The following is a 23303-nucleotide window of genomic DNA, read 5'->3' as shown; positions in this document are numbered from 1 at the left end:
TGCCAGTATGAGTTACATACTAGTATTGATACTACAGAGTGATGCCTTAATTAGAGTTAGGCAATATCTCATTGTAGACATCTCTCTCTAGTAGGCGCTGCCAGAGGTCCACTCAGAAAAATGTTGTTGAAGCTTCTAGGACATGTCAAAACACTAAAACTATCTTTTAAATATTACATTATTCATTCCTTTACTTTGATTTTTCATGGGAATTCTTTACTTCAAAAGGTCCTATGCTAAAACATATTGAATTCCCATACAAGCAATGTGCAACTCTGATGCTTAGAATTTAGTAAAAATTTTTAAACAGAATTTAAGATTCAAGACTTAAAAGTGCAAAATCTCCTTACACTCTTCTTGCATAAATAATGATTAAGAGACAGAGAAAAAACCCCACAGCCTCTAACATTTTCATGACTATACAAAACCATCAGCTACAAAGTCAGTTATTCCTTGACTAGCTACTAGGTACTTTAATGGTTCAGTTTCTTAAAACATCATGTAACCAAGATGTGAACAGATTTCGTTTTTAAATCTTGAAAATCTTGGCAAACATTTGTCATACAAAAAAAGTATGTTACAGTAAGCTTTTTCAGTGTTTTTCATCTCAGATTACGAGGAACAAATAGAACAGCTGAAAGATGAAGAATCTTAAGTAATTGAACATGAATACTGGTACATCACATTTTTACTTGAAAATTTAACATGTCCGGGCTCAAAGAGTTTTTGGTTCAATAACAGCAATCGGAGCTGAAAAATATCATTATCTATGTTTAACTCCAACACTCTTTCTTCAGTCTACATCTTCTGTACTTACTGACATATTTTATTGTGTCGTGTTCTGGTTTCCTGTTTGAGGCATAACAGAAGTTTAAAATATTTACCTATCAAGTAATCTTATTCACAGAGGAGCAATGTACTTCATTTCACAATTGCCATTATAATTTACAACTTGGAGTGGCACAATTCTAAAAATAATTTATAGTTTAAAATGCTGAGTAGTCAAGCAGCAGACACACCAACACAGCATTAAAAATAGCACAGGGCTGTCAAAGAAAATGCTTTTGTCTGTTTATAGGAAAACAAGTATTTTAAGCTTCCGTATTTTTTCTGCGTAACCAAATTTGCATTAATTCAACAGGAGCCTCTATTGTCTTAATCTGATGAATATTACAAACCAAATCAGTTGAAGCATACTTGGGAAGCTCTCAGTTATACCTACCACATGTCAGTTAATTACAGGCTGTCAAGAGATGAGTAACTGTCATAAGAAACAATAGAATTTTTTTAATAAAGATCACTGAAAGTGATCTCTCTGTTTCTTATTCCACAAGATATATGGAAAAAGAAATCAAAGACTAAATGCCATTTTGATTACAATTGTTTAAGAGAGACTATATGCAGGGTGCTCTCAAAATGACACCTTGACTCATATTTCACATTCCAGTCTGCCAGTACAGTAGCTCCAAAATAACTGTTTGCTACATCAAAGTTACCCTTATCTGGGCAGATATGATGTGATGTCAAGAAATTTGACATCATAGTTGCACTACGACCTGTGCAGAGGTCCTACAGCTTGCACAAGCATGGCATGAAAAGATGACCCAACAAGAGAGAACTATGAAATATGAACTCTCGTGGCCAGCAGACCGCAGTGCATTAACATTCAACAGTCTGACAGCTGGTGTTCAGAAGTGTGCAACAATGGGGAAGAACAAATGCTTCCATTTTAATTTTTTTTTTCTGTAATTAAAAGTATTTTTCTATCCAAATAAATCTCCAGAGCATACAAAGGTTAAGTTCTAGTTAAGGAGTCTACAAGACAACAGGCACTCCCCCCTTGCCGAGGAGCGGGAGCCCTTACTTGGAGCGAGGCCGTTTCCTGCTGTTCCCGGGACTGTTGCTGATGCGATACGCCGTGGGAACGCTTCTGTCATCTCTCCGCCGTTCTGGTGTGTGAGCCCTTCTCCGGGGTGACCTTGATCGTGATCTGAGTAGAGAAAAAAAACATTCAAAAGTTTGCTTTCTGTTACTTATTTCAATTCTTTTATTTCAGTGGAATTGTACTTCACCAAATGCAAATACACCATCTTTCAAATGCCTGCTTTATACCAACTCAGTGTATTTAGGCCCCAAGACTTGTCAGGTCCATCAAAATTTCTTGCCTATCCAAGACATTTGAGATGAAGTTATCCATTGCTTTTCACTTCCAATAGGGGCCTAAAAAAGGAATTATTTTTCGGTCTTGTCTACTGACGACAACACCTGTATTAGTTGATGGAAAACTTTTCTTTTAGTCCAACCACCTTTTGTGGTGATATAATAGGAATCCAAGAAGGGATTCATCCATCCTATTTTTTCACTTGCCACCCAACTGCTTTGTTTTCTTCTGAGCTTTGCTGCTGAACCACCTAGTTCTCTACCTCTATTTCTTATCTGAATATTGTCTAAGTTGCTTTGCTCCACTAACAGCCACAGATTTATCTGCAAGTTCTCTTCCTGCTATCATCACATTCCTACATACTATCACCAGGTATTTCATAGAGAATCATGAAAAAGTGTTTACTGGTAAGAGTTTCGCACTATGTGATTAGAAATTAATGATTCAGTATTTCACTAAAATTATTTTCAAAAGACCTGCCACATTTGATAGTATTTATTTACCACCTTCAAGGTGACTGTAACATTTGCAATGGGTACAAAAACACCTATGTTATGGAAGAAGTGCAAAGATGTTTTAACTGTTAACTCACAGAGAACTCTGAATATGTTTGGCTTCCAAACCCACCTTGAATGCCTGACAGTCCTATAGGCAGTGGGAAGTGAGTGCTTTGCTTTTGAATGTGATCTAGACCTGGACTTAGATGATGAATGATACTTAAATGGTGATCGAGATCGTGATCGAGATCTTTTCTTGTGTTTTTTCCTCTTCTTTTCCTTTTCTTCATCCCTAGGAGGATCTCTGCTTCTGCTTGAAGGCCTTTCTGTTTGCTTAACTTCTAAGGTGGGTAAAGTTCTGATTGCAGTCACAGGACATGGTATACTACTGACGCTCTGAAATCGAAGATAAACAAAAAAACAGTGCTCAGTTTCCAAAGTTAGTCCTGCTGCATTGGGATTACATAAAATGTGCAGAAGTAAGGCTGACAGCTTCAAACACAGGCATCCATGTGTCCAGAAGTCCAGAAGTTGTTTTTCAGCATCTTATTTGCACGACTGAGGCAAATCTGACAAAAGTAATGCTAAAACATGATTCAACAACTCTCTAGCAGGAATGGATCAGGAAAGAGCTCTGTAAATAGGGAGAATTTATAGCTATATGAGAACAGAAATGAGTACTTCAGTTCATGTAAGTAATTTGCATATTTAAAGTATTCATAAGCCCAGAACACACATTAATTATTCTGGGGTTACACTACTTAATCAATACACAAAGATAAAATTAGAAATCAACCAAAATGTGGTTATTATTGGAACTGAGCAAAACACTAGTACTGTGTCTGGCTCAAACAAAATCAACTAGCAAAGGACATTATCAATAACACTCCTACCACTTTTACAAACAGCAGCAATTAGAATCCTATTTCTGTGAACCGTGCAATGAATTACCTGGAATTCTTTTTGAGGGAAAGGAAACAATTGAAAGCCATGTCCTTCTTTCTTGTAGCTGGTCTGTCACAACCAGTATCTAAAATTTTCATCAGTATCCAGAGATGACATTTTGCTTGATTAGTGCAACCAAGAGTGATTTTGCTAGGTATTCTGAAAGCAATATAATTCTGAACCCAGGAAACTGAGATTCTACTTCCCAACAATATTTGTATTTGTAACGTGCAGCAAAACCATCAGTACACACACCAAATAAGTAAATATCCCAGCTGTCATCCCAATACTCCTGAAAGGTGACCGTTCCAACACTTTGGATCACTAGTACAGAGTTGTAATGTGAAAGCTCCTTTTCTTTTCTATACTGGGCTAACTGACCTAGGAATTGTGCAGCTTACTTCTCTACCRTTCTTTAATGACAGATGAGAGACACATTGACGTAAGACTAACTGAAAAAGATTATCAGTGTTCAAAATAGAAATTTCTCCCCATTTCGCAAAGCTTTTATCTCTTCAGTTGAGCTCATACCACACAGTAAGATTCACATTCTAGAGGTAAGTTTTCTGCCAGCTTTATGAGAAAGAGAAATTTATTTTTTGCTTACCTCACTACTGAATGAATTCTCTTCAATTTTCTCAGTTTCTGCCTCTGCCAGAGGGTTTTTCAGGGTCTGCAAGAACAAGGCAGCTTTCCTTTTGCGCTCTGCTTGTAGCTGCTTCTCCTTTGATTCTTTGGAAGCCTGTGCGAGCTTCTCCCTTGCTGCCGCTGCTAATCTATCCTCTAGTTTCTGCTTTGCTAAGAAAGACAAGCATTAAGTTTAGAGCGAGCCATGTTTGTGGAACTCGGGCTTCCTTAAAACAAATACACATCCCCCCACCACAAACAAGTAAACAGCCCCTCCAGCCATTCTCAAGCCTTTCTAACACAGCCATTCAATGACATAATAAGGACATACCAGCCTGAAATTAAGAAATTCCAATAATATTAAGTCATAGATGCATCATTTGCTTGAAGAAAAGCAGTTCAGGGTGAAGTTAAAACTTCTAGCTTAAAATGACATGAAAATCCAATCCTCATTATTCAGGATACTTGTCCTTTTCTGTTTATAAAACCTATTTAAAGAAAGTAGCTCTGCAAGTTCTGAAGCCTTTTCTTGTAAGTCTTAAAGTGATGCAAACTCTCCAGTTTGCTCCTTCCACTTAAATACAAGTTAATGTGTTAATAGAAAGAGCTGCTCCAGAAACTTTCAGAAACTGCTTCATCATTGCTACAACCAACAGATTTTGGTATGTGAGTACATAAAGAGTAAGCCAATTGATTTAACTATGCACCAAACAGTTTACTTTGTGTAAGTTTTTCATCTTACACTTCCATTTTTGTATTCTGTATATGTACAAAACTGGATTTTTTGTTCAGTTGCATAGGTTTTTCAACAAACAGCTTATTCCAAGTATGTTTTACACTTCATTGCCACACAAAATAATGCATATTTGCTTCAGATATGTAATGCCATAGCATACTTCATGCTACAAAGTAGGTTTGCAAAGGAACTGCTGCTTAGAAGCAAAAACCCACCATTCTGAAATAGAAAAATTAAATTACTGTCACATACTCATAGTTGTGAGAAATACTGAGTTTTTAAGCTGGTAAATACTGACGGAATATCCACTTTAACAAACACACTCTGCTGTGAAACAGCCCTGGGGAGGAATGGGTGAAATTGGATTCTTTTAAAACATCATTTCATTCAAATTCACAGCATGCCCTTCTGCCCTTATGCACATTAACACAGTAACAGGAAAAACCCACAGAAAGATTTAATGGCATTGCATTATAAGAGCAACAAAACATCAACAAGGCAGTATTAGTCTATATGGGAGTGCTATATAAATGAAAAATAGCTTGAGGCAATTCACAGTTCTCTGAAGAAAATGACAAGAAGTATGTCTTTGCTGGGCTCTGTTAACGCAATCTGGAATCCAGAAAGTCAGTGCTTTACTGGAAGGCTGCAATGGAAAAACCAAAACAAAACTCAGAATAATCAGGCATTAGGGCAAAGCACCCAACCACTCCCATGTGTAGTAAGTTTGATCTTATCTGAGCGACCAGTGAAGACATTATTCTTAAAAATAAGGAGGAAACTGTGGGAAAAGAATTCTGCTTCCTGTTAACATGACACTGAAAAGATTCAAAACACCTAAAACATCACCCTTATTCACATGACAGTTTTGCAGTTTGTGTGAAGGACTCAATCCTTCATTTTATTTTCAGCACCACATGGAATACCTTGTTTAGCTTCCAACTCCTCCTGTGTAAGTTGAGGCTTTTTCTCCTCAGGAGCAATACATGGAGTGGTAACTGCTGCAGTATGGTTTGAAGCACAGTTAGCATTCTCTTGGCCTTCCTTTGCCTCCTCTTCCTCCTCATCACTGTCATCATCTAATTTAACACGGTTTTTCTCCAAAGGAAGAAGGTCATTTTCTTTGGCCTTGATTGCAAAGCTTATTGGAGCAAAGGATGCTGCGAATGAATGGGTAACATTTCACATGTCATTAGACTACAGCAGAAAGTAGATTCAGTTTCCTGATTTTCCCTGTTACTCCAGCAGACTACACCATAATAAAAGAGAACTACTTGCCTTGTCCTATTATGCTAATTACTTTGGTGAAAAGGACAACACGATCCTTTTTTCTCTCTTTCTGTGCTTTTAAACAGATGTTGAAAATTTCATTTGTAAAGATCTCAAAAAAAAAAACCCCCCCCCCCCAAAACCCCAGCATTAATCTCCAACCCATTTATTCAAAATTACTTTTAATAATAAAGAATGGAATTTCTCACTACCTAGTACCATATGGTCTGCTGCAATACTTATCTTCCTCAGGATGCCATTTGCATATATAACCTACGAGATTGCAATTAGGGAAATACAAATACCATAATTAAATTATACACCAAGGTTTATAAAATAAACGCTTTGATTCTGGCAGTCCTAGCATAAGGAAATATGCTCAGAAACAAAGAACTCCAGAATTCCAAGAGAAAACAGTGATTGTCCAACTTTCTTGAGTGACAGAAGAAATTCCAAAATGGAATTTTACTTCCTCAGAGGCAKAAGAAAAATCTAGCATGGGAATTATGCCTGTCTTGTAGGCAACTACTGCATTTAGGTTACAATAAAGTGGAATTTGTACCATATTAAAGGAAATGAAAATAAGTTTATAGGAATAAGATTGTTATGAAATGACTCACTGGTTATATTCCATCACACGCATTTGAGCAAATCGCTACTATTAAAGTAGCTCCAGTTTGCCATTTATTAATAGCAGAACAACAGAAATAATTTCTTGGTGTACACTGCACCTCTTAATAGGGCATCTTTGAAGGCAGGGACTATTGCTCCTTCCCCAGGGAAGCTTCTCAGGCTGTCCAGAGAAGAAATTGCAATCTGGGCAGTCGGACAACCACAGCAAAGAATCTGGTGCTTGCTGATTGTAGAGGAAATGGGACTGCAGTGAGAAGCAGGATGAGAGAATTCAAAAGGACMACAGTGGGTAGATAAACTTATCAGTAATTGGGCAAGTCACTGAGGTGGTAGGAAGTCAGTTTCCATCCATGGAAACCCAGTTACACAGTGATTTTTCTGTTTTGGTTTTTTCTTTTCTGTGGCTTTCAGTTCTAGTTAAAAGATACACATTTTTAGTTTTACTGAAAATAAGAACTTTTAACTTGGTATATCTTTTCCCAATATACCAAGAAATCAGTTCCCAGATATAAACAATCATTTTTTCAACTCAGGACACTAATAGTGTGCTAGCTGGCTTTGTCTAAGTGGCTTCTACAGAGATCTTCCCATTCTGTCCGTCTCCTGCTAAGACTGCAAGAGTAAAACGGTTYCACTTAGACATGAAAGGGGACTTTTCTTCCAGCATGGCTAACATCCAACACAGGAAGAATGAGCAACAAGCCTACAGTACTTCCTTCACATGTATCCTTTCAAATAAGACCACTCTTTTTATTCAGAACAGATGCTTCTCTCTTGCACAAAGCTTGTAACTGTCAAGGTTAAAATAAGATTTTACCAGGGTCACTRATGAAAGCCTTTAACTTTGCACAAAACTGAAGGAAAACTATTGCGTCAGACCATAAATACCCGATAGTCTGATGAAAAAAGAAATACGAAAGCAATCAAATTACTATTTTCAGTCCTTTTTTGATGCCTTCAGTGAAAACTTATTTTTCGCACTATTAAATTATTTTTCTTCTTCTCCCTGACTTCTTTTTTTCCTTATGAATATGTTATCAAATATTTTCATGTCCAATAAATCACGTCATCATACCTTTCACCAGTTTACCATCACTGACAGCTTTAGGAGGAGGAACATCCTTTTTAGTTCCTGGAACTCCCTTAGCATTTGACTCAGATGTATCCTCAGGTGCATGYTGATCTGCAAATTGAGTCTCACTCGGTTCATCACCGGCACTGCCTGCTGGAACATCTTCAGARGAAGATACTCCCTTTTCAAAACAAATGAGTGGAATTACTAACAGGGCAGTTATGAAAAAGTTATGAAAGTTAATACAATGTCGGTGGAACTGCAATTTTGTCAGCTATTTCCAAAATTACATTATCAGCTAATAACATAACTGCTAATTYTGCATCACGGAGCACTCTTGACTGTAATTCTGCCTCATGTAAACCCAAAGACCTAGTCTAAGAAAATGTTGATATTTTACAGCAAAGAAAATGTTCTTCAGCTGATACACTTTTGGTAAAAAAATTTAAAAATATATTTTTAAAATTAGACCCTAAAAGCATGTACTTCCTTTGTGTATTCATTTAGGTCTTGATGTCCAGGGTCTCGAACCAAATCCATTACAGTAAATTCCCAGGGACAGAATGAAAGCTTATGACACCTTCTTCTTCACGTACAATTACATGTAACTTCCTCGCAGAATCTGATTTTACAGGATTAAACACAGGTTAATGTCGGATTTGGTCCAACATTCTGCTGAAGAACATTGGGCTTAGCAAAGTTTTTTGATACAATATAGGTGTGCCCAGATTTTCAAGGAAGCAAAGAATTACTGGCTCTACTATTACCTGAATGAATCAGGGTTAGGACACTCCCTAAACTCACAGTATCAAAATTTCAAGAGGGATATTACAGAACATTCAAAATATTTACACAGCGAGTTGTGTGATAACATTAAGCAATTTAACACTGAGATGTGCCTCTTTCAATTAGGAGTTTGGTTGCATTCCACTGGCTATCATTAAGCATACATGATGTTGAAATTGAGGCATTGAGCAGATCTTCCCTGCAGCATTCCCTGACCAACAGAACTGATTTCTGAAAGTCCTAGAAGGGGAAAAGCACAACGAAATCAAGCACTTACTTCTTCCTGTATTTACTCAAGCCAGTAGTACAGTTTCTTATTAATTGTAATGGCCAAAAGGAAAAGCATCAATTGCATTAGTTGCCTATTAATATATTACTAGAGCATAAAGATAATATCAAAATCATTATTTTAAAAAATTGAAGAAAATGGCATTATCTACAAAGCCATGCAGGACAAAAATATGCATTGCTGCACTTGACCTCAAAGGAATTAAACAAGTTTCAGTTCCTTTTTAGCTGTACTCATTTTAACATTTTAAAGGAATCTGTTTTCGTTATGCTATGGTTAGTGCACAATTTCCCCCCAAACACACATTAACAAGTCCTTATTAATTATGTAAGTATTATGAATTCAACCCACTCGTTTGCCAATAAGACATACTAGAACAATAGCCAGCATTGTGGCACAGGATAACTTTGCTCGTAATTTATCAGCTGAATGAGATCATATTTACCATGACTTATCTTTAAAAATAGCACTTTCTAAACATTTTTTCACTATTAATACAAAACATCAGACTCAAGTCTTTCCAACAGCAACCCGTATCGAATTTCTTCATTTTCCACAAAGCAATTCCGAGGAGTTTACCCACAGGCCTACCTTCTTCAGTTTAAGGCTCCCCAATCTAAGCCTTGAGATGACAAATGACATAGGGCCTAAAAAAAAAATAGCTCTTTCCCATGAAAAGTTAACATCAGATAATGTAGTTCTGATATTATTTGCAACTTTCTTTTCAGTAAGAGAACAATCTAATTAGCTAACGTGAGAATAGTTAAAAACATGGATGCCAAGTCTGGCTACCATCTTCTAATAACATGGACTAGAAGAAGCAAAGCTAGTAGGAAACTGCTGTGAGATTCTGAAGCTCCAGTATTGCTGCAGTCAAGACCAGACTCTAACGAAACCTCCCTCAGAAAAAAAGCACGTCAGAAAGCTACTCCAGCCTCTGTGCTACTGTTGTACAAAGAACCACATGGCATACGGAAAAGTATGCGTGCTAAAAGCCAAACCTAACCTTTCTGACAGCAGAACACTAGTCACAATCCTACAAAGCTCTAAACCTCCACAAAGCATGTACTCCCTCGTATAGAAATCCAGAAGATTTTCAGGTTGTCATTTAATGTTACGACCACTAAGGAGTGGTTTATAGCAAAATGCAAGAATTAAACATCAAGCCACCTCACAGACCCTTACTTAATACAAAAATAAAAAACCACAAAACAAACATTCACATTCTTTGCTGACCAATTTCTCCCTAACTCAGTGTTCCATTTTCAAAACGTCTCATGGTAAAACTATTGATAAGTTCCTTTTCTCGCTTCTACTGATTTTTCAATAGAAGTATATACACGCATGTACCTGGCAGTTGTCACCACTCTCTTTTTGAAGGAAGAACTGTTTTTTAAATTCATAATAAGCATTATACTGGTGCCATGGTTGCAGGAACTCAAACCTGTTAAAAGAAAATTGAGTATGTGAAAATGCACATGCACATAGCTAATGMTAACCATCCTTCGTCATCTAATTTTCTCTAGCAAAAGGAGTTTTATTTAATTCCAACTGATAGCTTGGAAGCACTCTTACTTTTGCCTAAACTTCAGAGGATATACATTCAGCGCATCCTTACTGGAGAGAGACATTTTTGACAGGTTGGTTGTTTTGACAATTTGGGCAATAACGCTTTGCCATTGCCTTTCAGTAGGTCCCTAAATTTCAATTAAACAAACAAACAAACAATAGTAGTTCTCTTCTCAAAAGCTGCATATCCTGTAATTTAATATCTTAAAAATTAAAACCTCAACTTTTGAAATAGCAGTTTAAATATAATTTTCTCGTTACCTGAGATCATTCTTGGCACGAACACTGGTTTCAAATTTTACCCCATTCCTAGCAACATACTCAGCTAGCTTGTCAATGACAGGTTGGATATCTGGAGGTGGAGGTATAATGGCAACCACTGGAGCAATTGTGCTGAAAACATCAAGAGTAAATGGTTTTTATAAACAGAACACAAAAATCTTTCASTCTCTTACTTTAACAAAAAAAAATACAAAGAGGTTTCTTCTCTGAGTTCACTAGGCAGCTTGACTCAATAACAGAACCTGTACTAAACGGTCCTTATTGAAGAGCAGGAACAAGACCTCCTCCAGTCAACAAGCAAATCTGTCTGCGGTACCTTGCAGATGTAGTGGTAGAAGTCAACCCGCTGGCGCTGTCAGTTGTGTCCGGGGGAGGCGGGGGTGTCGTACCAGGAGGAGGAGGAACCGTGGCTACACCGGTAGCGCTGGACACAGTGACCCCAGCGGGCAGGGCATTGTAGTAGGCAGCAACATCGATTCCCGGAGGTGGAGGCGCCAGGCAATAGGTTCCATCGGGGAGCATGTAGTAGCTGTAATACATGGCTGCCACAGTCGCTACAAAAAGACACATTTAAGCACAACGTTTTCATTAGAAGAAAAGCACCCAAGAAAATACATCATTGCATCAAACAATAATGTTGTATTTACAACAAACCAGAGAGAATCTGGATTCACACAACACGCTAAGAAATGGTACCTTATTTATTGTATAAAAAAAAGAAAAAAAAATCCAAAGCAAAAAAGGAAGGCTCATATTAACAGATTTAGGACGAATAAGAGGTATGTAGACAGGGACAGAATGCAAAAGTACTGAAGGTCATCGGTATGAACAGAGAAGTGAACTAGAGCAGGCATATTTAAAAATTACCTCATATGAAATTATGTTTCCTAATCTAATTCACCTCAGGCAATTTAACTCGGTTGAAACTATGTTTTCATTAAGAAAGAAATGTGCATATATTCAAAATTAGCATTAACAAAAGCTAAAATCACTAGAATCACCATATACATACTAAGCCACTGTATTACTATGTACAAACACCTACTTACTTAAACCTCGATAACGGGTTTTGCAATTCAACAGCAACATAATGAACAAGTGCATTTGAGCAAGTTTTCCACACTCAAGGCTTGTCTGATTCTAATTATTTCTTGAGAGCATAAAGGCTTATTATGGCTTTCTATCTTTCTTTAAGGCAGTATTTTACAATGTTTTAATTAGCTTAATACATTTATATGGTGGATACCTCTTGTAAATCTAAATCTTTTCTGCAAAAAGACTATGTATAAAGAGAAAATATTAAAGTAAAATATTCCAAATGAATCACATTAGGAGTTTGCATTTCTAGAAGCAAGGTTTAATTCAATGCATTAAATTATAATGAACTATCCTCTTAGAAGTTTCAGAAACATTCCTGTGTGACACTATTTACTAYCTTTAAAGAATAAATTCTCTGTAACGAGAACAAAATAAAGTTCTGCTAAGTTTTAAAAGCAGGGAGAGGAATTGCAAACTGAACTTTTTCTGTTACTAAATTATAATATCCCAATTTCCATCATATACATTCAGGTTCGAGCCTGACATGAAAGTAATCAAAAGCTCACTAGCTCTATTCTACGGAGACACTTACTCTGATTTTAGTCTTTCTTGAAATAAGCAGTGATTTTCGATTTCTTCACAGAAATCTTATTTCAGTTTTATTAAGATTCCCTCATGTTACAGTTTTAAATACAAATTACTTCTATGCCTATTTCTCTCCGCATATTACATTCTGACAATGCCTGTAATCTTTTGGGGGTTCTGAACCTATAATGCATAAAAATCAACTCATATTACTATGGTGATACTGATCTGCAGCAACATTACTAAAAAAACAAGAAAACCAGTACCATCTTGAAGTGACACTACTCATTACCTACAAATGTATAATATGAAAGTTTACTATAGTGAAGGCTTCACTACAAATTTGCTTAATCTCAGTAGTCTTTCATGGGAAGTCCCATAAATGAAAGGGTCAATTGCATTTCTATATTTAAGGAATCAAGGACTTTCAGAATTCTGAAAGTTGAAAAAAATTAAGAGGTACATAAGCTCATTCACGTTTGACTTCTTTACCTTTCTGAGTATCAGAATTTACAAAATTTGCAGGAACAAAGTAATATAGTAAGGGTATTGTGCTAACCTTACTCTTGGACTGGAGACTTGGCTTCCTGCCTGCCCACCCCCTCCACCCCATTCCAGGATTTCCTAAGCAGCAATTCAATAGGTACTCAGAATGGACCTTCAATGACTCAGGAGACTGAGAAAGAATAAATACACAGGATCAAGCATGAAGCCAACATATTCTCTTCCCACCAGCATCCACACACCATTCATCAAAACACAGCACCAGCCGCCTCCTCACAAAGCACTTACAATCAGAGGAATATTCTGCCTGTGATGTCTGCACAGCTGCCCCGTCTGCTGACTGTGGTGTAGACGAATTATTATCTGATTGTGCTTTGCGCACCAGTGCTGCAAGGGGGTGATCAGGGTCTACTACCTTCAAAGGCTGAAAACATTTTGACAATACAAAAATAAATTAAAATTGGAAGTACATATATAAAGAACAATAGCATCAACATATTTGGGAAAGCAAATTTATCCATCGCTGCACAGTAATTCTGTGCAAACACTGAAGTTACTGTTTTTGTAGCTCATTAGTAGCTACAACATATTTGAAAATTAGTGAAAAACGACACAAAAACCACTTCCATGAAAGCAGAAATTAATGACATTAAAAAAAAAAGGGTTATTACTGCTGACCAATAACTGCCACGGCTGGGATAAGGCACAGAACCTGCCTTGTCTAAATACCAGACAGGATCCCAGCCATTGCTCTGAAAGCCTCAAATACGTACAAACATCTGTCACTCCTATTATTCCATCACTGCCCAGTCTCAGAAAATAAAAACTACTTACACATCTAGCAAAATTTGCATTTAACGAGTAATAAATTCTGGTGAAATACTATTTGTTGGAACTGTTATTTCATGTCAACTTTTATCTACTAAAATCTAAAAAGAGAAAGAATCTTTCTCAGCTTATATACAGAAGGCATTAAATACCTTAATCTCTTCTGCTTCAACACAGGTTCTATAGGACAAATCCTTGAACGATGCCCTCAATATCAGAGAGCATCAGAACTAGAAATATAATTCCTTAGAAATAGAAAAAATAACAATTTATGTACTAGAAAAAAGGTAACTCAAGTTTACCACAACAGACTTAAATGACCGTCTGAAAAGAACACCAGACCTTTGTCAACAAAAGGCCTGAGCTCTGGCGTATTAGAATTTTTGTGTCCATGAATCAGGTGTTTTACAGGATAAAAAAGTGATTTTAATAGTGTCAAGTACCTTCATGAGCTCTTCAAGTCTACTGCATTTTTTAGACGCAAAAAGGCTTGGATGAAGATAATTTCCATCATCGTCATCATCATCATCATCATCTTCCTCAGATTTGACTCTTGAGTCTAAATAAAAGCAATGTCTGAATTTTATCTGGCTTTGCCATAAATTTGCTTTGGGAGAGAAAGATGATACAGGACATGCACAAATTCTTAAGAARGCATTATTTACATCAATCAGCTGAGTCACAAAAACATAGATCCAAGATACTGCCAGACATCAATAAAACTAAACCTAAATGCACAGACCAGCCTTCTGTTGGACTTGAGCTATATGACTTTCTAAAACTTCCACAACCATAGCAGCTCACGTAGCTTAAAGTTTCCCCAAACTATTTGTTTTCTTTTTAAAATCTCCAATTTAAACAAAATTTTGAATCATCCCATCAATCTCAGCTGCAGGGGAACCCCCAAAAGGTGTGGCTATTTGAACAAAAACACCAGTGACTCTTCCAGTGATTCCCACTCTGAAACCACCATTTGCCAAGCAAGAACTCACGTTTTTTCTCATCAGCTTTACTTTCTGAAGGAGCCGCATAGCGTCCCTCTTTCATGGCCTTCTGGATGAACTTGTAGTAGGGATTGAGGTAGTGATCAAATCGCAGAAAGTCAAACTGGGAGTTGCGTGCTTGCTTGGCTTTCAGCATGATCTCAAACTGGGCACCCTGCTTGCACACAAAGTTTGCAGTTCGCTCGATAATCGCATGCATTTTTGCTGTTGGTGGCTGTGGGGGTAAAGTAACACATTGGTATTTTCATAAGCAGCTTGTACAGTGTGTCAGAATTCCAAAGGGAATTACAGAGAACAGTAGTTCCCTGCCCTTTACACCGCTCTTTTAACAACTYGGGTTTCATAATCACTTACAAGAGAAAGCACATCAGCACTAAAACCCAACAAAAACAGTCCCAATCTTCCTCAGCTGCTCATTCAGCTCCTTTCACAAGACTCTCTTCTACCAGCACAGCTGTTTCAGTATTAAACACCAAACTAAAGAGGGAAAAAGATCCTGGATGACCTCGGTGTTACAATACCTTAAGGTGCTCTGAAGACTTAACATGTATGGTTTCGTTCCCAAAAGCTGTCCTTAATTCTGTTATCTCTGAATATGCAAATATTGTTCCCCAACTGTAAATTTATTACTTTGTATTTGTTTGGAAAGAACATGTTGCCTCTCAAAACCAATACACAGCACATGGGAATTTTAGTTTGCAACATTTCCTTGATAAGTCATTGAATAATTGAGCAATAAAGCAAAAGATAGTATTAACAAAGTTAAGGAGCATCCCTGCATATTCACTCTTGAATCCCCTATGGAGCAGTACAATATCCAACCCAGGATGTGAAGTGAAAAAGACTACAGTTACAGAATGAATGAACTTCATCATTCACCGTTTCTAATTTCATACTCAGCTGTTTTGTTTTGCGCTCAGTAAACTGTAAAAACACGTGTTCTGTGTGCCTATGAAGACTGAAATGTCACATTAATAATTAGGTTAAGCTTTGCATTTTTACAGCACAGCTACACCCCTATGTTGAAAACCTCAAACAATATTTTTCAGAAGACTGGAAGCACTTGAGACAGTGGTGCTCCACATATGGAAAAAAGTCTGAATATTATCAAACAGCCCAATTTAAAAAACTGTTTTCATTCCATTAGACCCTGTACCAGGACATGTTCATACAGAAAATAACCAGCTGTTTCAAGTTTTATTTGTCCCTCTAAAGCCCCACCAAAGATTATTTTAATTAGAGGCAGTAAGGTTCTTAACAAACCGATAACATTTTGTGCATTATCAGTTTCACATCACATATCAAGTTTTCCTTTTGTCTCTCCTCAGAAGTTATAAACTGATAATTTCCTCTAACATCGCACTTTCATAGCATCCACAGACTTCTTTAAGTGCACTGGTGAAGAACAGTGATCTTTGCCCACAATCACAGTTTCAAGCAGTGGAAGAGCTTCGGCCTGCTTATCACAGCTCTTCTAAGTTCCAGAAAAMCATTTCTGCCAGAGTTGGAGCTGCCATACACTAAGGGTTCTCTAATTAAAAGATAATTAAGTAGAAAAACAGCTACACAAATACTCTGTGATCACTATTAGTTATTCTAACAGAGTGCTCTGAATCTTTACTGACCAGGGTTATCAAGTTGAGAATACCACTGAGCCCACATATAAATTAACACTTTCATGACCACCGTTATCTGATCTTCCTGCATCTTTTATGAAACTTGAAATAAATTGAAAACCCTTACAGGTAGACCCGTACTCAAACAGGTGTCTGCTCAGCTCCCTACAAGAAAAATACACAAGTTTCAATTAAGTCTAAAAGAACAYGTTATGGCAAATTCTAGCAACAGCACATGAATGAAAGAGCTTGTATGTGCTAATATTTTCAACTTAATTCAGGCTGTGGTAGAGATAAATTATGGATTTTCTCCTTCAATATACTAGTCTTATATACAGTTTTTACACTTGAACAATTCCTATCCCCTTCAGATTGGGACTCAATTCAGAAGATTCCAGAAAAGAACTCTTGAACAGAAGCAAATTTCCGGTTTTTATGGACTTTTGGTCCTTTGTGTTTGGAATGTTGAATCATACATCTCGGCAAGCATCCATTCCAAGAACAACTGCCTTTTCTCTGCATTATCTAAACAATATCACAAATGATAATAAATGCACTTAGTATAAGCACAGTAATCATTTCAGTGTAAAAAAGAGGATTCAAGGGTGCTCACAGAACTCAATAATTCAAGGAAGAACTTTTGAAATTAAGGTATTATTTTAGAATAATTTAAAATGGATGACACTAACGTTAATGGAAAAAAAACCCTACCCGACCACCAAAYAGAGCACCATCAACTGCTCAAAAGCTGGCAGAAGTGTAGGCTGCATTAAATGTACACATACCAGCTCCACATCGGAAGGTACATTCAGTCCCGGAGGGGCAACAAAAGGTTCTTCATTTTCTTCTGTATTTTCTGTCTGAGCTGTTTCTACAATAAGTGACAGAACAACGTACTGTATGAACAACATGTCCAAGTACCCAAACATTTAAAAAAAAATAAAGTATATCTAAAAGAATGTGCAATCAAGTGCAACTCTACAAAGAGCATTTGCACAGAAGACATTTAAATATGGTTATAAAAAATAATTTTTATTACATCCCCTTATTTGCTATAGCAGAARCGTTCCTCTGAAAAGATACTGCCTTACAGATTTTTACAAAAATTGAAGTGAAAAGTTTACTTTTCAAAGTAACTTTTACTATTATCTATTCTATTATCCCTAAGAGAAATTGCATTCCCTTTTTCCTGTAACAGATTAGATGGCACCAAGTGCAAGAACACCCGACCACGGGAGCTGTGGACACAGCAGAACAGCCTCATCACACATGAGATGTTGCAGTGATTGCTGCAGACAAACCATGCAACAAAGGGAGTTCGTTTGTTGGGTTGCTTTCTGGTGGGTTGGCTTTTGTTTTKKTTTTTTTTTTAAATGAACTCAAAAATTTAACTCCACAAAGGCACAGAGAAATGTTAGCAGCAAAGAAGGAAGGAGCAGCAGGCAGTAGAACAGACCASAGCAGCAGCTCCAGCTAACACTATTTGGCTTTTAGAGTCTAAAACAAATGAATTAAACCCCAGAAAAGACAATGCAATTCTGCTTCAATACAAAAGAGTGGAGGAGAAAGTCTGTACGTTACAAGTAGCACAGACACCGACCGCCTTTACACAATCTCAAGACACAGCAAAAAAACACTAAATAAGCTATAGCACCTAAAATTGCCCAGCATTGCATCATACACCTTGGGGAATAAAAAAAGCACATCTCCTACCACAGTGACCCACCAAGATGTAGTTATGCAGCCCCAATGTTAATTAAATGATCCTCACTTTACTAAGACATAGTTCAACACCAGTTGAAACCTTCCTTAAGAATGTGTGATAAAAATACAAAGTTATTGTAATTATAAATGGGAACATGACATCTTAATTCTGTATCTTTTAGGTCATGGAGCAGGGCAGAATATGTTGAAGACATGCTCATTTATAATATTTAAAATGAAAAAATCTAAACTTCAAAATATACATTCTTATTAATTACTATTCTCTGATGAAATGTTTGCACAATTTTTTATTGCACTTTAATGACACTGCTCAACTGCAAGACAGAGCAACGCTATGTCCTCCCTCTCAAATAACCCTTGTTATTTTTACCCCTTACCTCTTTGTTTAGCAGGCTGATGCTCCTCCTCTTCAGTGGGCTCTGAAGGGTCATAATAATCACTGCCATAACGGAATCCCACTGCATTGTAGGTACCATCCTCTGCCAAAGCTTCACTCAGTCTTTTATATTCCTCCTCTTGAACAAAAATGCAATTATGAACATTAGAACATATGCACAAGCTAACATATTAAAAGAAAAAAGTAGTATTTCTTACTTCAGTTTTTAAATAAGAAGTTTTCACCTGATCATTTTAGCTTTCATTAAAAACTGAACGGAACGACACAGCATGTATACATGCTGACCACTTATTTCTCTTGAAGAGATACAGGCTGCGGATAAAGACATTCTTATGCAATTATGCGTACAAAAGCATAGAATTTCATTCAAAAGACACTGAAAATGAAGCAGAATGTTTTTATTTGGGGGGGTCTGAAATCCCAGTCTGCCCTCAAGAATCTGTGCAATTTCTGTGTGGATCTACAGTTAAACTATCCTGAGGTCCTCTCACATACGCAAAGACTCCCGCTTTTCGAATCCACAGGGTACTGTCAAGATAACATCAGAAAAAGAGAGTATAAAATTAGGAGTAAAATTAATTTCATAATAGTTTATTTAAACGTGCTTTTCTAATAACCATGTTATTCCTTGAGCAATACCTTGCCTTGCCTCCTCCTCAAGCAAGTCCGTATGCAAGGCTAAATACCTCTCTTCATCACAGAGGGCTTCTATTCTAGCCTCCTCTTCAGACAATTGATAATCTCTGTTCCAGGTGGAATATTCAGCATCATATTCAGAAAGGTCATGCAGGTGACCACGCCCATCATACCTGCAGGATGAAACAGCTGGTCAATGCAAAGAACTTAGGGCTTGGGTTCATGCGATTACTTAAATACTTACCCAATAAAAATGAAAAAAAAAMCAAAAAACTTACACGTTAATGCATACTCCCTTTTAGAAGTTACAATTAATTTTGCTAATCATTTGTCACCAACTATCGAAAATTTGTTTAATAGTCTAAATTCCTCTCAAAGAAACTAATAAATTATTACAATTAAAGGCAAAGGTATCCTTTAATAGTTTAAGTGGGATCCATTTCCTTAACAGCTCTTACCGTACGTGCTTCAACCAACCAATCAATGTCACTTGCAAAATACGTTTTTCTGGAAAGTCAAATAGCTTACATTCACACAAACCCGAGTACATAAATACCTATCCGTAAGAACCAAACGGTCGAAATTTCCTCGCTTCTTTCTGCTAGTCCCGAACTCTCAGGAGAAATCTTCACCATAGAAACTTGCGTCCATTGGAGGTAAAATCATGGCTAGGCTCGGCCCCTAGCCATTTGGCTGAGGAAATAAGTTCTGGGTTATGTGATAGAGAGACACACATACATAGGAACAGTAACATAAACATGCAATTTAAGGAGGTTCACTGCAAAATCGGCAAAGATCAATGACGTACAGTTCCTTTCTACTAAATCACTTTATTTGCAGGAAAAGCACTGCATTGGGATAATGTTTATGCATCAGTAAGAGAAACTGATTGGAAAGTAAAGCAACAGTCAACTCGACTCCGCTGAGGTGTCTTCCCACACACAACTCTTGACTTGTGCCAACTTGCTAGACCGAAAACAAAGAAAGTAAATATTCTTATAGCAAAAGGCAAATGAAACATAGGTCTGGTTAATCAAGCTCTGTCCACAGCAAACTTGAACCCAAGTATTCTCATAGCAGTGTGCTTTCTCAAAATGGTGAAAATGAAGACTTCCTGCTGCTGGAGATAAAAGGTATCTAAGCTTCCAAAGGCGTTTATAAGATTAGCAATTGCAAGCTGCCTTAACTCAAAAATGCAGAGTATTTGGTGTTTCAGTATGTGTGTACAGACATGCACATACTTAGTGTTTGCTCTCTACAATTTCTGTAACACCTGTTAACCAGGCTTTGCTGCACAGCACTCCAAAAACAGCCTCTACCAACAYAGAAGATCAGTCACAGAAATTACTTGAATTAGAAGTGTGCAACACAACACTTCCATTGCTGTGTAAGTGAGAAATTAAACATAGCTACATTTACAGCTGTTGGCTCCTGCCTTTGTATCTCTTCCAATTTAACAAATTTATTTCAATGATAACCATCACCAATGGCGTAAGCACCAAACCAGGGCAAGGGCATTTCTTTTTTCTCCAGTCTTGTGGAAGGAAATCATACRACCTTCCTTACTGATGTATTTCCAAGGCAAATACAGCTCTCAAATCAAAATAAGAAAACCTTGTCTAGCACCAACGCAGTGACAAAACTGAGGAAACAAGTATCTATAGTATGTCATGGAACCCTTTTCAAACCAAAGTTCTTCCATCATTTCCACTGAGGTTTTCAGGGTCAGCCACAACTCTTAATTTATTCTTTCAATGCTCCACTCACACATAACCACCCTGACCTCCCATCTTCTGTCTCTCCAGCAAAATATTCACAAAACTCCTTCTGAATGAATTTATTTCCAAATCCCATCCTGCACCACTGAAACAACTCAAGAGACCAGAAGGAACATCAAAGCAGATTCTATTACTGTCTCTGGCCACGAACCTGCACCTACTGCACAACAACCAAAAGAAGCCAGCCCTGACATAAAATGTGACAAGCAAGTACCCAAAATCAACTCCATTCTGTCCATACAGTAAATCACAGCAGAAGGAGAAGTAATCAGGCCAAGAACTGCTCTTGGGATGTCCCATCAACAGGCTGCAGCCAGATTAGGCAGGAGAAATAAGAAATTCCCATTTCCTTTACAGTGGATAAACACCYTTCCACTCCCCACATCGTCCCGGTTTCTCCTACAGAACATACAATGTGCCTAATAAGTACTCCCATGCAATCAGGCTCCCTCGGATTCCAAGCGAGAAAAGAGAATGTTTGTGGTTTGCACTGAAAAGGAACAGATCATTCCCCCTCTCCACCCTGCCGACCCTGCCCTGGTAAGTGGAGCACAAAGACCCATCACATGCCGACTGCCAGGAGGAGAGGAACCTCCCAACGCTGCCCGAGCGGGAAATCCCAAGTTCCCGCAGACGGGGGGCTCTGCAGCGTTACCACAGCACCCTCGGAGCGCTGTGCCGGGAGAAGCTGCTTCCAGTCCCGCGACGGGAGATTCCGACGCGGCTACGAGAGCGAGCCCTCTGCTCATCCCCCGCCCTCACTCCCCAAAGCACAAGGGGGGGAACAGAAAGAGGCTATCACAGGAGATCTGGCAGCACAGTCTGGGGGTTGTGTTACACCGACCTATCGATCATGATCTTGGGGTCTCCCATCCAAGGAATAAGGTGTCGCCCCTGCTCCTGGTACTGAGCCTTCTCATCATCCCGAAACAGCTTGCAGGCATAGCCGAACACCAGCAGCTCCACACGGCTATTCCCGCCTCCACCTCCACCTCCTCCTGGGGGCCCGGGCACCGCTCCCCCGCCTGACAACAACATTAGGGGCGGCGGGCCTGCTTCTTCTGCAGTCCGTCGAGACCCTCCGACCCCTCCGTACATCACGGRGGGGCGCAGCGAGGTGGAGGCAGCTAGCAGGAGCACCGACTGTCTGAGCAGCGAGTCCCCGCACGGCCGGGCCTGCGCTAAAGCCCCCGGCCCCAAAGCACCACAGCCGCCATCACCCGAAACAAAATGGCGGCGCTTCCGGTTCCGCTGGTGACGCAGCTGCGGGAACGTGCTGACTTTTCGCGACAGCAGATTCGCGTTAAGCTCCTGCAGCCCCCCGTGTCAAATCCGAAATAACGCCACAGCGCGGTACCGGCGAGCACACTGCGCGTTCGGGGACGGCGGTGGAASGGGCCGGCAAAGGCGGTGGGAGCACAGGCCCGGCCGTGACGAAAGTGCGGAGCACGGGGAGGTGGAGCGGGCGCCTGAGGCGGGGCGGGGCGCGCCTGTGCGGAACGGTTTTTTTTCCTTTTTTTTTCATCTCAGAGGAAAAGCAAAAGCCATGATCCGTCTCTGCTAATTTCTTTCTGCCATGCATGAAGCTCAACTCCCCTGTTGCCTACCAGTCATTGAAAAGGTTTATACTGATGTATCTCTGCAAGGACAGAGATATGAAGGATAAGGATGTCATACACTGTGACAAAAGTGAGATAAGCAAAATGTTCATAAACTATTGTGCAATGTCTCCCTTTTTTAAATCATGAGCAAAAGAGGTACTGCTTGCATAAACTATTGACTTCAAGGCGTTATCAGTCTTGATTTGACCACAGAACTCTCACAGAATCTTAGTAGTGACCCTTCCCAGAATGGGAGTCCCATGTTCCTTTCCTGCATTGCAATACAAGGATTTTCTGTGCATTTTATTCCAAGGATACCAGTTTTTCTTCTTTGAGCCTTGAAACATCAATTAATTATGAATAATCTTAAACAAGAGACCAGAGAGTGATACTAGGAATTGATTATTTGCTTAGGAAGAGCCAGGTCAACGTGGAGGCCTTTGAACTTACCAAGTCTTCAAAGCTGCACTGGCAATAAATCCTAGAAAACATTTTCCCCAATACTTTTGTTTTAGGTGTCCAACATTCATCTTGTATGTCAAACAAGACAGATGAGAACTGTTCCAAATCCTCCATAAAGATTACATCACTGCAAATGACAAGGCTTTGGGGAGATGGTATCTGCCCTTATCCCTGAAAATCTATCTTGGGAGGATTTTCATAATCTCTTTGAAATCCTAGATTTCCAGAACACTTCACAGAACTCTGCAAAACATCTCCTTGAC

General features: G+C 38.5%; 1 protein-coding gene across 2 annotated transcripts; it reads right to left on the bottom strand.

The window, feature by feature from the left end:
* Window positions 1–31: 31 nt before the first annotated feature.
* On the bottom strand, window positions 32–22216 carry SFSWAP (splicing factor SWAP). 2 transcript variants are annotated; one of them, XM_057387093.1, is made up of 15 exons: window positions 21822–22216; window positions 19203–19372; window positions 18544–18681; window positions 17227–17312; window positions 14814–15039; window positions 14265–14380; window positions 13282–13417; window positions 11183–11420; window positions 10846–10977; window positions 10366–10459; window positions 7944–8121; window positions 5893–6126; window positions 4211–4401; window positions 2789–3054; window positions 32–1990 (listed from the first exon to the last, which is right to left on the bottom strand). In XM_057387093.1, exons 1-15 carry the CDS (start codon window positions 22073–22075, stop codon window positions 1861–1863), a joined length of 2589 nt encoding a protein of 862 aa, XP_057243076.1. In that variant the 5' UTR covers window positions 22076–22216; the 3' UTR covers window positions 32–1860. The 2 variants fall into 2 exon arrangements, with proteins under 2 accessions (XP_057243076.1, XP_057243077.1); XM_057387094.1 differs by lacking the exon at window positions 21822–22216 and having other exon boundaries at window positions 19250–19313.
* Between the last annotated feature and the right edge of the window lie 1087 nt (window positions 22217–23303).

The sequence above is a fragment of the Malurus melanocephalus genome, unplaced genomic scaffold (genome assembly GCF_030028575.1).
Source record: "Malurus melanocephalus ecotype Western Australia unplaced genomic scaffold, MMel_1.1 scaffold_1130, whole genome shotgun sequence".
Taxonomy (NCBI): domain Eukaryota; kingdom Metazoa; phylum Chordata; class Aves; order Passeriformes; family Maluridae; genus Malurus; species Malurus melanocephalus.
This window is presented reverse-complemented; position numbering and strand designations above follow the sequence as displayed.